Below are 16,863 nucleotides of genomic sequence, written 5' to 3'. Positions count from 1 at the left end.
GAACCTGAACATGTTGACTTGAGCATCCGGGGATAGAAAAATGGGCGCGCCTCGGTCACGACAGCAGACGCATGGCGTGCAAGGAACGGGTCAGTCGTTTTTTAAAAACCAAGCGGGCGGGAAAGGCAAAATCTTTTTCCAATGGAGCGACTGATGCACAATGTTGCCGGGGAAGAAGAAAGCGGCTTTCGAAAAGCTGTCGGCTGTCCTCCACCTGCAATTTGCCATCATGTTGAAATCGGTGCGCTAGCGCGCTAACGCGCATTGACAAAACATCAAGTTGTTTTTTTCATGCCGAAAGAGTCACGGGAACACACGAGGGGTGACATCCGCAGGGAGCTTGTCATCATTCATCCGTGAACGGTAACCGGTTGAATTCATGAATATGATGCAAATAAATATCAGCCGACATTAGTCATTCTCCTCCCAGTACGGCCCGGTGAAACGTGGGACGTTTTCCACGCAGTCCGCTTGTGGCGCACGCACGATTCAACCACAATTTGGCCACCCAATTTCCGGCCGCGTTCCTTTTTCCTCACGCTCAGTGCGTCAAAGTGCCTTGCCATAACTTCTGTCCTGATTTGGCGCTCTCTCTCTCTCTCTCTCTCTCTCTCTCTCTCTCTCTCTCTCTCTCGCTCTCTCCGTGAAACTGACTCGACTTGACATTGAGAAGACACACACGCGCACCTCCGTGGAAATCGCGACCCTCGCCCCTGCCCCACAAGCCAATTATCTTGCAGCTCGGCTAGTTTAATGAGGCCTAATAAATTGTTTCCAAGAAAGCAACAACATTCTTTGCGGGAGCTGACACGCATTTCGAAGGGAACCACGAGCATCTCATCTGACAGATAACACGCCCGAGTGCCTTTCTTTGACATTAGCAAAGAAAAGGAAACACCTCCAGTCTCGTTAGAATATTCTAATGTGTGTTATCAGACGCAGCCGAGCGTCTTTGAAGCAAAGACAAACTTCACTCGGGCCCGTTTGGCAGCGGAGAAGATCAAGGCGCCGCCGTGAAAGTCGAGCAAAGAGTATAAACACGCGCGGCATCAAATAGGTGCCACTTATCGCCGCGGCGATGTGACAGCTGTCACCGGGGTTTGCCGATCGAGGACGCGTCGAGGCCCGCGGGTTTCTCAGCCCTCGCCGCGCCTTCCACGCCCTAAACATCACCCAGATGTGACACCCGTGACGCCGCGCGCTGACAGCTCGCCGGCGCCCCCGACGGCCTCGCTCGGCGTCTCGTTTGATGTGCATTGCGCCGGCGTCCCGCGGAGCGTGAGCCGGCGCGACGACATTTGTCTTTTTATAGCTCGCGTGGCGTCGCTTGCCGCGCTCCTCGACATGTTTGTTTTCACCTCTCACCTTGTGGGGTGAAGTGATAATTTGGACGGTTGCGCGAGGGCGTCATCGCTAGCGAGTGATGCGGCTTGGCTGGAGCGAAAATACAAAGTTCCGATGTCATGCGGAGAGAACGTGTTGAGCGGAGGTGGCAAAAGCACTTTTCCGAACTGTAATATATATATATATATATATATATATATGGTAAAGAGCGGTATTCAACTCCTTCACTTAGTACAGACCCTGCTATGTATTTGAGTACAAAAGTAAAAGCTAATTTTTCGTGTTTATTCTGCACAAGAACCATTTTGACACAGTTGGAAAAAAAAAAAAATTACCACTTGAGAACTGTTTCCCGCTGTTCTTAACTTGCCTAGCGCCGCCTTGTAATGAGAAGAGAAAAAAGTGACTGCTCTCTCACCCCCCCAAAAAATGGCCGTATGATTCTTGGAGCAGACAACATCAAACCACTCTCGATATTTTGACCGTTGCGTCATCCTCATTAACGCTCTTTTGGTTCAAGTTTCTCACGGTCACAAAAAATCCCCCAAATCTCAATCAATCAAAATCTTAACCGTGGTTGCCTTGACTCCCTTCTATTCATGCCATTTTCCCGACGTCGTGCCGTCATCCGTGGAGGTTGAAAAAGCGCAAGTGGGGATATCCGTCTTCAAACAGGGGGCAACAAAAAAAAAAAAAACAGCCATACAAACAAAAACTCCGGCAGAGAACAGAAATTTTTTCATCTGTGGCTGATGACGTCAATCTCCAAAACATTTCTTCTAAAACAATGCATCTGCTCACGTAAAATTTCCGCCTATGTGCCATTTCGTTGCAAGTTACAGTTTATATTCCGCAACACAAGACCATCCCAAAATCATTTTCAAGCACTAATTTAAATTCCCCGAAGAAATCGCTCATCATTGATGAGAATCGTCGAATACGGCACCGCGCTTTTTTTGGAGTCGACTTCCCCTTTCGGTGGAGTCTACGAGTGATCGGCCAGGAGGGAGCATGAAGAGTGCGACGCCAAGCGCCCTCATGGATGTGAACGCTCGCACCAAAGCGCGCGTTGCCGCCGACCCCTCGGCCACCCCCGCCGGGCCCTGCCCTCATCGCCCCCATCGCAATATCCATTAATAAAGATGGCAGACGACAGACGGCGTCGATGATCCGGAACAAGTGGCGAGTGCGGTCTGCGGGGAGCCGGTGCCACGAGGTGGCCTTAATTAGGCCTGAACGATGGCAGGTTATTCCGACGCCAGTCGCGCGCTTGCGCCGCGCCGCGCTGCCCACTGGCAAGCCATATTATTTCATCTTCGGAGCAGCCAGCGGGCGTGACAGCCAGTGGGCGGCCTAAGCGAGGGGACACGGCCATTAGCGGCCCGGCGCACACACAAAAAGGAGCAGTTCAATTAATTAGAAATCAGGAGTCTGACACGGTGCCAGTCCACCACCACCGGCAGCGGCGGCATTTGGTCCTGGAGCAGGTAGCAGCTAGTTGTAATTCAAACGCTGTTCTCCTATTTAAATGTCAGCTACTCCCACTTCCCTAGCGCCCTGGATGTGTCTCGGCGCGAACATTTCATCATGAAATCTCTTTTATTGCACGCATCCCCCAGCACCGAAAGCCGAGCGCAACTGCCGGGAACCGACGCCTCGTCTTTGTCCGATTCAAATCATACCGACAAATAACCTTCCACGAGCCTTGGGTTTATGTTTCTCGCAGCGTGCAGGTGAAAACCGCACCGCTCGTGTACGTCAAAGACATGTACGTCCAAAAACGTGCATGGCAGGCTGATTGAACATTTTAAATTGTCCCCAGGTGTGATTGTGAGCGCGCATGGTTGTTCGTCTCTGTGTGCCCTGCGATTGGCTGGTTCAGGGTGTCCCCCCGCCTACTGCCCGAAGACGGCTGGGATAGGCTCCAGCAGCCCCCCGCGACCCTTGCGAGGATAAGCGGATCGGAAAATGGATGGATGGAGTCACAGAAATCTGGTCAATGGAGCTACACAATGGAATGCTCGGTCTTCATTGGCGCCCCTTTCGATACCGAACACAGATTTGAGCCACACTAAGAAAAAAAAAATCTTGACTGGATCAACATTTTTAGTAGCTAAAGTCGTCAAGGGGATTTCGATGGTCATTTCCACATTAAAAGAACACAAACGCAACGCGGTTTTTGGTAAGGCCGCTGGAGCAACCGTCATTCCAGTTGGGCCGATGATGCCGTCACGGCTTTTCGGGTCGCCATTGCGGCCCGCGGCCCGCTTTGATTGTCAGCGGATGACTCCACATCAGCGCAGTCAGACTCGCGTCAGGCATAAATCGCGGCGCCGCCGCTGAGGGAGGAATACACAAAGCGCGTATCGAACCGGGGCGCTGGCGTGAGATTGATGGCTGATAGAAAGCTGCTGCTGCTGCTCTCGTTGGGCAATAATGATCGGCAGACAAGTGGAAAGGACGATAATCATCCGGCAGCGGCAGCTTTTGTCGATAACGGCGGCGGCTAATGAAGACGCAATGTTTACTCTAATAAATACTCTTCATCCTGAGGGTGACGTGTGGATAAAACAATTTAATTCTAGCTTCAACTGCACTTATCGGCTTTGTTTTTTTTTTGGTTGTTTTTTTTTTAATGATCTTTACCAGTGAAAGAATTGAACAAAACAACTGGTAGTGCGGCAGGAAAAGATTTCCAAACCAGAACAGACTCTCCTGCATACGAATTAAATCCCCCCCCCTTCCTTTTTTTCGTTTTTTTTTTTAACCGCCCACATCTCAGCGTCAGCAAGTGCGCTACGCGGGCACAAATAACATCTTCAAAAAGGCCCTAATGGCCATCTCCGATGCAGCCCGTCACTCTGATCAATTGCACGCCGCCGTTAACGGCCGCCCGATTGCCTTCTCCAAAAGCCGCCGCGGGATAAATCAGCACGACGGCCGCACGGGTCATTTAGCAAGAGTCGGGCCAAATGCTAACACGCGGCGGAAAGGCGTCGACCCTCACTGGCGCGTCGCTTTGTGGCAAGGTGGACAAAAGTATTGGGACACGTGCCACCTACAGCAAGTTAAGACGGAAGAAAAAGTTTTTACACATCCATCCAAACTTTTATCTGTCTCGAAGCCTTTCCGTCTGTCAGAAAAATGCTTCCAGGATGTAGTTGTACCATTGATCCGTCTATTCATAGCTATTCAGACATATCTATCAATCATCCGTCCATCAAGGTACAGGATGTGTATTAATATGTGTTTATATTTGGACTTTGTTTTACAGAGCATTTGCCCCAGAAAGTAAAGCCTGGCGTGAAAGCCTGCCAATCGTATTCTGGCAAAAAGTCAACCGCCACATCACCGCCAGTTGACTGCACCGAATGAAAGCAGCATCACAAACCAAGCGGAATGACAGCCGCCATTACGCCAATGACGGGTGCCGCCTGACCTGGCCTTCGGTCGTTTGAAGAGGCTGATTGAGGGCGGGTGGGGGTGGGGGGGGACGTACCGTGCCCGGCAGCGCGTTTTCACACACGAGGCTCTCGTAGTCGATGGCGAAGACGGGCGCATTGTCATTGACGTCCAGCACGTTGATGATGGCCGTGCCTTTGCCAATTTGGTTCGGGTCCTCTGAAAGGCAAACAAAAAGGACCGTCTGCCTTTTATGAGCACAACAAGGATTCATGAATACAGCCACCACTTGGCACACATCAGATGCTTGACAAACAGGTAGCGAGCTTCCAACAAGGCGCAAGTTTTGTCGGGCTGGCTTGCGACTTCACGCACCAACGCCTAAACGTCTCTGGCCGGGGCTGCGCCAGACGATAATTGGGCTTGGCGGGGCTGCACGGCTGGCCCGAGATGATGCGCTGACATTCCGAGGGCTGATGCGGCGGCGACAGAAAAAGGACGCGCGGCGCCCCGGGGCCGCAGACTGGTCTTGGACGCAAGCATCTGTGCTCACATGGAGGCCGGCGGATGCCAGGTCCTCACGTGCAAACTGCGTCCGAGTGCCACCGCGTTGCGCAATGTCATCATAAAAAAACAAAAAAAAAAAAAAACCCACTTTGAAAAGCGACACAGTAGCAAGGAAACTTTGGAGTGCCGTGCCATTTGGACGAGATTAAAATAATAATAAAAAAACACACACACACACACACACACACACACACACACACACACACACACACACACAAGAAAGCAAGCATGCGGCTTTTGGCCACATTAACATGAGCGCCACCACGCTGAGTCAGCGTGTCACCCCCAGGCTGAGGTCAGAGTGACCGCCCTCACGTGTGAACTAATATTCACTGACATCCCCAACAAACGACCGCGCTACAAAATCTTTATGGAGTGCCGCTGTGTCACAATTTCCATGCCCCCAATTGCGCTTCGTTATAAAGAGCCCAGGCACAAGAAAGGGAATAAAAAAATCTGAAAGCTTAGCACTGTTGGAGGACAAGGAGGAAGCAATGGAAGGAATGCTGAAAGGTGGTTCGATTGGTCGGCTGTGTCAACCAACTCACGACTTTCGATGGCGAGGATGGTGAGGTTGTGCACCGAGTTGGCCTCGCGGTCCAGCTGCTTGGCCGTGCTGATGACGCCGCTCAACGCGTCGACGTTGAAGAAGCGCTCCATGTCCGTGTTGCGGTCGATGGAGTACCTGCGCACGCGGAAGGCAACGGCACAAACGTCGATCAACTTGGACAAAGGCAATGCACAAAAAACAAACCGAATCAATACGCGCTGATAATGGCGACGTCATGCGTCTGAGTACACATTTTGGATGAGAACACAACAACTTCAATTAGCCTCCACCCATATGGTAGGATGGGAAAATAATTTGATTGTGCCATTAGTTCCGCAACAATTTTCATTTCGACTGACGTGGGGGAGAAATCATATCACGGGCGCTGATAATAACGGAAAAAAAGAAGTACTTAGAAGCTACAACGCTGCAGTAATTTGATTTTCTGAGGTGGGTTAGCAACAATCGTGACGGGGCATCGATTAAATTCATTCAATTCATGCAAAGTGAGGGGAGGCAAGACTTGGGGGGGGGGGGGCGCACTGGTGCGACACCCGACAGATTGGCAACATGACGATGTGTTTGCAAGGCAAAAGGCCACCGTGTTCAGCCTCGACCCGACTGAAGGAATGCCCTTTTTCGGCTCGAAGATGGCATTTCAGTTTTGCAGATGCTGCATCCCCTCACACACGTGCGCACACGCACGCACACGCACACACACACACACACACACACACACACACACACACACACACACACACACCCGCTCGTGCACGGTGCCATCTGGCGACGCTCGCGACAGCTTACGTGGGGACTTTCCCCGGGGCACTAAGACTCTCGCCTCTGTTTGTTTAAGAACGGCGACGGCATGCTGGTGAGCTTTTCATTGTGATCACTTTGATGACTACCGTAAGTCGCACCAGCCATAAAATGCATAATAAAGAACAAAAAAAAACATACATAAGTCGCACTGGAGTATAAGTCGCGTTTTGGGGGGAAATTTATGTGTTAAAATCCAACACCAAGAACAGACACGTCATCTTTGAAGGCAAATAAAAATAAAACAACAGGCCGAATACGAGTACGATATGCTAACGGTACATGACGCATAAACAATGAACTGAGAATGTGCCCGGTATGTTCACGTAACATATTAAGAGTTATTCAGATAACTGTACCATAATGATCATGCTAACAAGTTTACCAAACCATCAGTGTCACACCGAATCAAGAAATCCAATGAAATCTTCATCCTCGATGTCACTTTTACGCAACTCTGCCAACTTCGGAGGTAGAAAAGGCGGTGCTTCCTCTTCTACTTCGCTGACGTCAGAGTCATCGTAGTTTTTTTTTTTTTTTTTGTCAATATGGAAAGCATCAACACAGGCCTAGAGCTCCCTCTTGCGGTTTAATGTGAAAATAACATGTCAAATGACAGAACGTGTTAATTATTTCACATATAAATCGCTCCAGAGTATAAATCGCACCCCCGGCCAAACTATGAAAAAAACTTCGATTTATAGTCCGGAAAATACGGAGAAAAAAAAAACAAACACATCAGTCTACGTCAGTACCGGATGCCGCTGTTGGAGGTGTCCGGGTCGTGCGCCGACACCCTCCCGATGGACGTGCCCACCCGGGCGTCCTCGGAGACGGACATCCTGCTGAGAGGCGAGGCGAAGACGGGCACCTCGTCTACGTCCGCCACGGTCACCTTGAGTGAGGTGGTGTCGCTGAACGGGCCCAAGTTCAGGAAGTTGGAGTCGATGTTCCTGTTGGTGGCCTCGACCCGCAGAGAGAAGCTGCTCTTGCTTTCGAAGTCCAGAGGCTGTCAAGGGGATGGGGGGGCGGGGGGGGGGGAACAGGAGGGGGGTGTTGGAATGGAGAATTTCATACTGCGAAGGCATTACTACAAAGTTACCGCAAAGACTTTGCTCATGGTTTCCAGCCGTCGTCCGTCACGAGGGCAATATTATCGAGCGGCGCGGGCAAAACGGGGCTGACGATCACTTTAAAATGAGGGCTGTTGAAAAGATTTAGTCATTTCACTTTGGCGGCATTGAACCGCTCATTGCGCTGTTTAATAAAGCGCGCCACAGCGTCGATTTGACACTTTCATCGGCGCGTCTGTATAATTGCCTTGCAACAACAAATCAAACAAAAAGATCAAATTGGCCCGGCATGACACCGCTCGCTGCTGTCTGTCTGTCACGTCAGCGCGGAGACAATTTCAGAGGATTTGGAAATGAGCCGTAGCCGACCAAAATAGAGGATTAGGCCCCATTTGGGCAACCCGGCAGCACCTTTAAAAGGAGAAGGACTCCTTCCTGCGTGTTCTCGTCGGTGGTGATGTTGAAGATGCCGGGCCCTTCGCCATCCATGATCCGGTAGTCCATCTCGGCATTGGGGCCCACGTCGGCGTCGGCCGCCTTGATCCGGGCCACCACTGACTGCACGGGAAGCGACTCCAGGACGGTGTACTGGTTGACCTCTGGGAAGAAAAGTAGGAAGCTAGGTCATTCGGCGACCGTGGCCGATTTGGCGGACGACTGTAATTTGGGAGGTGATGGCCAAATTCCTTCGCGGCAAGTGAAAGAGTCTGTGGACTTAAGCGGAGGCCAACAAACAGAGTAATTGGGGCCGTTTCTTTATTTATGTAGGCGGTAAATATTTAAAGCATCTTGGTTGCCATAGTGACAAGATGTTATTTACATAATCAACCCGGTATGGAGGCACAATTTTGGACTAAAACCTCTAATCAGCTGCTTAGAGGCTTTGGAAAAACGCATTTCCACATGAATGCGCGCTGGGTGATTCACAAGAGAAACCTGTCGGTTTTCAAAATCAAAGCACCTGAGCTCAAAGCTTTGCCCACCCCTCTCAGCGCTATTACAGCGGGATATGTTGTCATTTTTATACAAAGCTTTTAAACACACTAATGGGTCCCAACCAACTCAACAATTTGTCATGAAATTCAAGGTCTTGGTTGCACAGCAGGAAAATTCCGTCTCCAGCTGGGCTGCAGAAATCTGGCCAAAATGATCAACCCAATTACTGGCACTTTCATCAATTTCGGAGTCACAAGCGACCACACACTACATTTCAACAAACAGCATGTCAACACTTTTCACTGCAAAATGAAAAATAAATCGCTGCGAGAAACAAAAGAATTTACGATTCACAGAATGCTCACTTAATATGTACGCTATTACAAAGTGCAATCACAAAGTCCGGACAATGGATGCTGAACTCTTTCAAGGCACTAGCAACTCATCTCCAATTTTTTGCCGTCCTTTCTTTGGACATGATTCGCTCTCATTAGTCCAACAGTTGATTAGATATGCAATAGAGCGTGCATTTGAAAGAGGACGATCACCACGATCAGTTTCATTAAATCGCGGCGATCCAAATCGCGATCGTGATTAAAATTCAATTATTTGTGCAGCCCTCGTCTCAAAAGTCAAGCGGAAGTTGGAAATGCAAGTCTTGCCCAATCCTAAAATGCATTCTACGGGTCGAAATGGTGTGGCTGAACTGCGTTTTTTTGTTGTTGTTTTTTTTTCCAGAATGAGCAGCCTTCCCATTTCTCTGGTCCTAAAACGGAAGCTCGACTCCATTTTGGGTCCTTTGGTCCACTCAGACCCGAGTGTCCACTTTACAAGATTCTATTACTTCGCGGCTCTCCCATTGTGTTTCCCCAAGCTTTTGTGCGACTCTTCTGGATTTGAAGTAGTCTCCCAAGAATAAAGAAGGGAATCATATTCATAATCATAATCTCCTCCCCAATCGGCGTGACAGAGCTCATTACGAGACCTTTCTGTGTTCCTGACAGTGTCCCCCTCCGCCGGCCGTCTAAATGCTAATCTGCCTCACATTGTTTGCTGCCATGTAATCTGTATAATGGCTTTTTAATTTGCCGTGGAATAGCGGCTCTTAAAAAGGTGAGCGGGCGAAAAAAAAAAAAAAAACATTCCAATTTGTGCCTCCACCTTTTCCACCTTTCCCCCACCCAGGATCCAGTCCGGGTTCCCTCGGAGGACCACTACGGGTGTCTAATGCTCCCTAATCGACTGTGAGCCCTGACCTGGCGAGGAAAGGAAAGAAAAAAAGAAAAAAATCAACCCGAGACACCAGTTTCATCGCCCACATGAGCACACGCAAATGTCTCAAAGATTCGTGCCCCAAACTAAACAAGAAGTCTGCCGATGTCCATTTCAAGTCTCAAGGACTCCTATTTGAAATCCGTCAGGAAATTGGCCATTGGGGTACAAAGCAGCAACTTCCTGGGCAAAATCCAATTAAAAACTTTTGGCATAGCCACGACGAACCCTAACCGGGCGAGGTCTACGGGAATCAAATGGAAGAACTTCCTCGAGTGTTTATCACCCGGGAAAGACGGCCGCGTCTGGGATTTAAGATGCATTGATAAGTTGTTGTACAACCTTCAGCATCTCCATGCGCTCGCTCGCTCGGCCCGGGAGGCAGCAAATTGACTGGCTAGCGCGCGGCAGTCCGAGAGCGCCGAGCCACAGGGCGGGCGGTGGGGATGTTGGAAGAGGGGGGCTAAACTGATTGCTAGAGCTCTGGATTATCACAAGAAGCCCCGGACATCTTTGAATCCTACAGCTGAGCCAGGAAGCCATTAGCACGGCAGGAAATAAACCCACAACAACAACAATGACTTCAAAAAAAAAAAAAAAATGCAATCGGATTGATCAGAGTTATCCGACGCCAAAGCTTTCCGTGGTTGGGATGAGGAATGAAGGAGGGAGACTGCACACCTCGCAAGAAGGCCGCTTTTTAATTTGCTGCTCGTGAAGGCGAGAGCAAGGTGAGGTCGTTTGCGGTTCGCGGATCAGCAGAGCAAAGTTGTGGTGTGCAATGCTGCGAGATTTGGTTCCGTACCAAAGATATACATACTGAAACGACTTCAAAATTACTTTTACATTTGCTCATCATTCCAATATTTTTGTATCTACTAGTATAGTCAGTTGCCTTGCTGGGTTTAAGTGGACTGATGCCAACAACAAAAAAAAAACGTGCATCAATAAATCAAGCAATATTCTTCGTAAGGGCAAATGTACATCTAGTGAGCCAAATGTACTTAAAAGTATCTGAAACAAAAGTAACAATTATGCTAAGTGGCGCTTTAAAGTGTCAGAAAGGGCTGCTGAGCCAATGTCTCACCACTCAGTTTATCTCAAGTGCACTTTATCACTTGATTTATTGCACGTTCTTTCAATTAACATTAACAATACCCCATTTTAGGAGGTTTATTTCTTCCGTTTTTTTTTTAAGTGGCTTTTTTTTCCATGGGTGTGTTAAAATCCATCACGGGCTCAATAGGGAAAAACTGAATCTGCAAACTCAGTCGAGTGGGATTTGGCGAAGTGTTGCTTCAAACGGCTTCCGGTCTTAAGGGGCAACACGTAAGCGTGACTCACTGTGAGGGAAGCGAGGAGGGTTGTCGTTGACGTCGGTGAGCGTGACTGTGACGGACGTGGTGCCCGAGAGGCCGCCCATCTGGCCCACCATGTCTTTGGCCTGAATGACCAGCACGTACTGGTCCCGGGTCTCGCGGTCCATGTTGGGCAAAGCCGTCCTGATGACACCTGAAAAGACGCCAAGAGTCTTCCGTTACGATGGCCACAAAATGTCTGCCATGACAGACATATTAAAAATGCATCCCATTGTGGGTCCAAAAACTGCAAACACTTTCCCGGTCACGAGCAGAGATGGCAAAACGTACTCACAATTCGACTGAAGTACAAATTGGGAGTACCTTTCTGTTTGCTTTCTTCCTTCCACGTTCATCATTTTGATGAACGCCTGAGTTGCGACAGTCCAAATGTTATCTCCACAACATTTCCCGATAAATTAGCGGCGGCCGTTTTAAAATGCAGGGAAAGTGCGCTAATCCTTCAAAAGCAATCACTGTTGCTTTCAAAGTTAATGACTTGCCGTTCGTTCATTAAACGACACTTATTAAAGATTCCCGCCCGAATGTGGGCGATTACGTTGTCATTTCTCAGCCGCTCGGCGGTTTGATGGAGCAGATCAAAAGGCGAATTTCTCGTAATCTTCGAGCAATGCGACGTGCGGAGCAGAGAAGAAAACACTGCTCATTAAACACATCGTTGTGGCAAATACTCAATTAAGGGTGTTGTTTTTCGATGCAAAATTAGCAGTGTCGCTAATGGAATTAAAGAATCAGCCGTTAATCAAATAACCGTTGCAATCATCGCATATGTGGCGGAGGACAACAAACAAATCTCAATGGATGTGGGGCAAACAATGTACAACGACCGCAATCTGCATTTCCACAAAGGTCTCTGGTGTGGCTGAATACCATCAAGCTAGTTAGCGACAAGCTAGGGATCATTTAATTTCTTTACTCCCGAAGACGTAAACACCAAGCGAAATCATGTTGTGGTTTACCCTGACAATGATTAACTGATGTCTGTTTCAATGCTATGGTGCTTATTTTTGATCCTTACACAGTGTTACAAATAAATTTGTCAATCATTTAAAATGTTGCTTGAGTTGCTAACAAAAATAAACAATCCCAACACGAGGCCCATGTTCTCAAATCATTTAAAATGTTGCTTGAGTTGCTAACAAAAAATGAACAATCCCACCACGAGGCCCATGTTCTCCACTTTTTCAGTTAATAATTTGACGAATAAAGTGACTTTTGGGAGGCCCCAACATGCCTGAAAACTCATCGACATTTTTGGGCGCTTGTGTCCTGGTGAAAATGGAAGTTTTGTATTTGTACCCGAGCATAAACCCCGAGTCACTCAGTTGGACCTCATGGACAGCCGGCAAGCCCCAGAAAACCACATTGAGTGATCAAAATGAAATTTGGTGGACATGACACACAAAAAAAAGTCTCATGACTGAAATTGAACAGGAAGTCTGCCATTTTGGTTTGAAGCAGCCATTTTGGGGGAGTTTCAAAATTGCCCCAGACACCAGGCTGACCGTTTGGCACAAAACTGGGTCGACATGTCAATCTTCTTCAAGAACGCATGCCTGAAATCAAACAGGAAGACTTCTTTTTTGCCAATTTGGGGAATTCTCAAGCCCCGAGAATTGGCCAAAAGGCGTCAAAGCTGGTTTGCTACGTCAAACAGCGTTTAAGGCGTTGTTATACGTGTGACAGCTCTGAATGTTCCAGTGTCACTTGAAAATGTTCTCAGCATGGAAAAAAAAAACTCGAAGGAGCAAACATTTACCACCCAGAAAAAAAAGAAATCTGTGCAAGTAGCAAAGCTTAACAATGTGCCAAAAGTGACCCCGAAACATGGAAAAAGTTCCCTAATGAAAGCTGCAGCGAAGGCTTCTGTTTCTCCACAACAGGTCCCCAATTGTGAGACGATGCGCTAATGATATGAGTGCGCCGGGACCTTGACAACAGCTGTGAAGTGACCCTTGTAGTCAGGATGTTCAGTGCTGGTGGATGTTTACAGTGAACCTTAGTGGAGTCTTTTGTTGTCAAGCAACTGCCTGGCTGGCGGGAACTAAGTCCTTGTATTGCTGTGGCTCTCACCACTTCATGAATTAAAAACTAAAACCATAAAAAAAAAAGAAAAAACATTCAGTGTAGCTTTTATATATATATATATAGTCAAATTTTAAAACAAAAAAGGAAAATCTCTTATATATTTATATATATATATATTTTTTTTTTAAATTTACGTTTGTAGTCGGAGCTAATGAGGCCACCATGACGAGGAGCGATCGTGCCGAGACAGACTAGGGATGTTCCAGCAGACTTCCTGTGCTTATTTTTATTTTTATTTTGCCCCCCCCCCTCCTTCAGGTTTATTGCATCACTTCAAAGTGAGTCATCAATATCTGCAAAGTGCATTCATTTGTTAAAAACATATGTTTATACGAGAGCCCGTCAGGGTAACCTCCAACACACAACTGAAAGAAAAGTGCTCGCGCTCACGACCGAATCTCAAACAAAAATAAGCGGATGGAAAACCACACAGTCTCATCAATCAAAAAGCCGTATTTTCTTTTCTGTTTTTTTTTTTTTTTTTTTTTTTAAATAAACTTCTTTTATCAGGTGTTAGGAGGTTAGGCGGTTGGACCTAATCAAGTGGCCAGTGAGGATTGTGGAAAATTGCTCAGTGTAGCTTGTTAACGCTCTTTCTGGAGAACAATCTCTTGCTTTATTAACTTGTCAAGCACACTCTCTCACACACGCGCACACACACACACTTTAATGTGCACCCAGATACTGCGTTTGGGCCGGAGCCAACATCCCGGGCTTCCTCGCAAGCCGACCGCCACTGATTAAGCTTGGCTCTCTTTCCACCCAACAAGAAGCTGATTGGCTATTGTGATAGTGTGCCGCATTACACGAGTGTTAATGCCTTGACTTCTTCTGCTGTTCGCTATTTAAAAAAAAGAAAAAGGGGGCGGGGGTGGAAGGATGGGACTGTAAGTTATCTATCAAGGGGGTGGCGTCCTGCCCAGAGTTGTTCCAGGATTTTTATGGCTTTCCAGAAGTTTCTTTATGATGTTTTTAGTTACCGAGGGGAATATTGGGATGTGTTGACCTCATCTTCATGGAGGTACAACAAAGTTGGCACGACAAGTCTGGTGGAAGCTACTTACGAACCTGCGGAGTAAAAATTGGCCTTTTTTTTTTTTTTTTTTTTTTTAGGTTTAGTTGTCACCACCAGGCCGGTGGACACTTCCTATCAGCCTGCAGAGAAAAATTTTAGGTCCTTTTTTAACGGTTTAAGTTTATAAGAAAAGCTAATTTGGCAAGAAAATGCCAGACTAATTAGCCCATGTCTGCGCATACCAAAAGTTGCATGTGCGAAATCCAATTAGCACTGCATTTTTTTTTAAATTGCAAATCCGCATTTTTGATCACGACAGGGTTGGTTTGGATTTTTGGAGTTTGTTGATCCTTCGTTCTGTTATCATTTTACATCATGATCAGAGAAATCTCACAGCTTTTGCCTTTGCTATTTTCTTTTTTTCTGCTCAAGACTTCTGACCGGCCTCCGTCATCAAAACTCTTTCGTTTGGCATGAAAATGGCCAACTAATTGGCCCTTGTGTGTGAGACAGCAAGGGTTTAATGTTTGTACCACCTACTGCAAATTAGCGTGGCAGTCTTTAATTGGGAAATTGTTGCATTTCCTTGTGTTTTGTAATCGCTTTGTCTTTGTGAGAAAGGCATCAAGTGTGTGTGTGGTAATAAAGGCAAAAAAAAAAAAAAAAAAAAACCCCGCCCTCATAATAGACTCAGGTTATGGGAATGCGTTCCCGACACCAATGAGCACGCGATTTCCACGCAACGCATCAAGTCGCCATTCGCCTTCTTGCATCCTTGTCACCGGCGCCATGTTTTTCCATTCGGTCAAGCCCATTCTTTACTCATAGCGGCAGTGGATCGTTGCAAAGATTTAACGGCCGGTGATTGCGTGCCGTTAACAAGACTGGGAGGCAATCTTGTCCACGCGGGAGATAGCAGATAAGTTTTATATTCGGCTATATCCCGGCCTTAAGCCCCTGTACGCGTGCAGTTTGGGTGGGGGTGACACGAGCGATTTGGGAGGCGGCGACCGTGGAATGTCAATGACAATGTGACATATAGATGTTAGCCATAGATGAGCGTTACCACAGCAACCACGGGCTCAATGACAAAAAGGTCACGGACGAGGCAATATTGTTTTCGGAATTGGGAATGGAGTTTCATGATCTGTACGTGGACTTGTGTTTTGTTTGGAATACATCTAGTTGCGTCTTGTTTTCTTGTAGCTTGTTTCATGTCCGTTCGGGTTTTGAGTCGACTTGTTGTCATCAGCCCCCGTCTCGTGGCGGCCAATCAGCTCAGCCATCCCAATTTCTCAGAGAATATTTTCATGGCACCGTATATACTGCCATGCAGAAGCCCGTAATTAATTTCCTCTTTGGGCAGCAGCACATGCGTGGCCATTTCTGCGGCGAGCATCGCTACTTTTCAACAATTTGTCAATAGCGGGTGTCGACACACCGAGTGGGCGGGCCTCCGAGTGCTTGCCTGATGAGCGCGACTTTACTAATTAGTACCATTTGCGGCACGCGCCCGAGTCCGTGGCGGTGGGTGACTTTGACAAAGTGCTCCCAACCGCAATGCTGCTCCCGCAGCGAGGTGGCCGAGGGCTAATGGTCAGGAGGGCTCGGCGGGGGGGGAGGATGAGGAGGCTGTGAAGCTGCCCACTGTGTCGCATCCCCGGATCGCTTTCTTACAACAACTCCGTTTTTTTTTTAATCCCAAATTGAATCTACAAGGTGCCCTTGGGAAGCGCTACTTAATCCTGAAGAGCTGCAGCCGCTTCCAAGCAATGCATAATGCGGGGCAAATACATACGCCGCCACGCCCAAAGCGCTTCACTTTTGTAATTCATATTGATCGATTGCTTGTAGTTTAGCTTGAAGGTGAAGCCTCGGAAAGGTGTTAAAGAGTGTGCTTTTAATTGATAGCCACCTCAAGGGGCTTCGAGCGGCGCGCGCCCCCTGACGAAAGCGCGGGTCCTTCAGCCGTAATTACCCGCACACATTAAGGCCCCCAAGATGCACGCATGCAAAGTCAGGAATAACAAGAGCAGAATCCAGTTAACGTGAAACACCGGCTGCCTTAATTACATTCCGAAGGCTATTTAAAGCACCGACACGACTCCGCTCGCAAAAGAGAAAAAGCGCCAACGTGCCCGTGACAGGTGATGGCCGGCGAGACGGCTTTGTCTGCTCTCAGCGGAGAATCTAATTAAAAGGCCAGCGCTCAAACAAAAGAAAAGGCCACGTCCACTCCCGACTGGCCGCCCTCTCACAGCCTGTGTGAAAATGTCAAAAAGGAGACGTCTGCCCGCCGTGATCGTCTTGTGATTGAGATGTTAGCATAGGGCCTTTTTGTCTGTGTGTGTGTGTGTGTGTGTGTGTGTGTGTGTGTGTGTGTGTGTGTGTGTGTGTGTGTGTGTGTGTGTGTGTGTG

General features: G+C 48.0%; 1 protein-coding gene across 1 annotated transcript in view; it reads right to left on the bottom strand.

Moving 5' to 3' along the window:
• Window positions 1–4,096: 4,096 nt before the first annotated feature.
• The window catches only part of LOC109517522 (cadherin-7-like), a gene marked incomplete at its 5' end in the record, with an annotated part of 21,835 nt that continues 9,068 nt past the window's right edge, over window positions 4,097–16,863 (bottom strand). The window contains 5 exons of the mRNA XM_019872720.1: window positions 4,097–4,965; window positions 5,862–5,998; window positions 7,438–7,691; window positions 8,167–8,354; window positions 11,308–11,475. Coding sequence (XP_019728279.1) covers window positions 4,757–4,965; window positions 5,862–5,998; window positions 7,438–7,691; window positions 8,167–8,354; window positions 11,308–11,475 — 956 coding nt within the window. The remainder of the gene's footprint in view (window positions 4,966–5,861; window positions 5,999–7,437; window positions 7,692–8,166; window positions 8,355–11,307; window positions 11,476–16,863) is intronic.

This window comes from Hippocampus comes, unplaced genomic scaffold (genome assembly GCF_001891065.2).
Source record: "Hippocampus comes isolate QL1 unplaced genomic scaffold, H_comes_QL1_v1.1 scaffold52, whole genome shotgun sequence".
Classification (NCBI taxonomy): Eukaryota; Metazoa; Chordata; class Actinopteri; order Syngnathiformes; family Syngnathidae; genus Hippocampus; species Hippocampus comes.
This window is presented reverse-complemented; position numbering and strand designations above follow the sequence as displayed.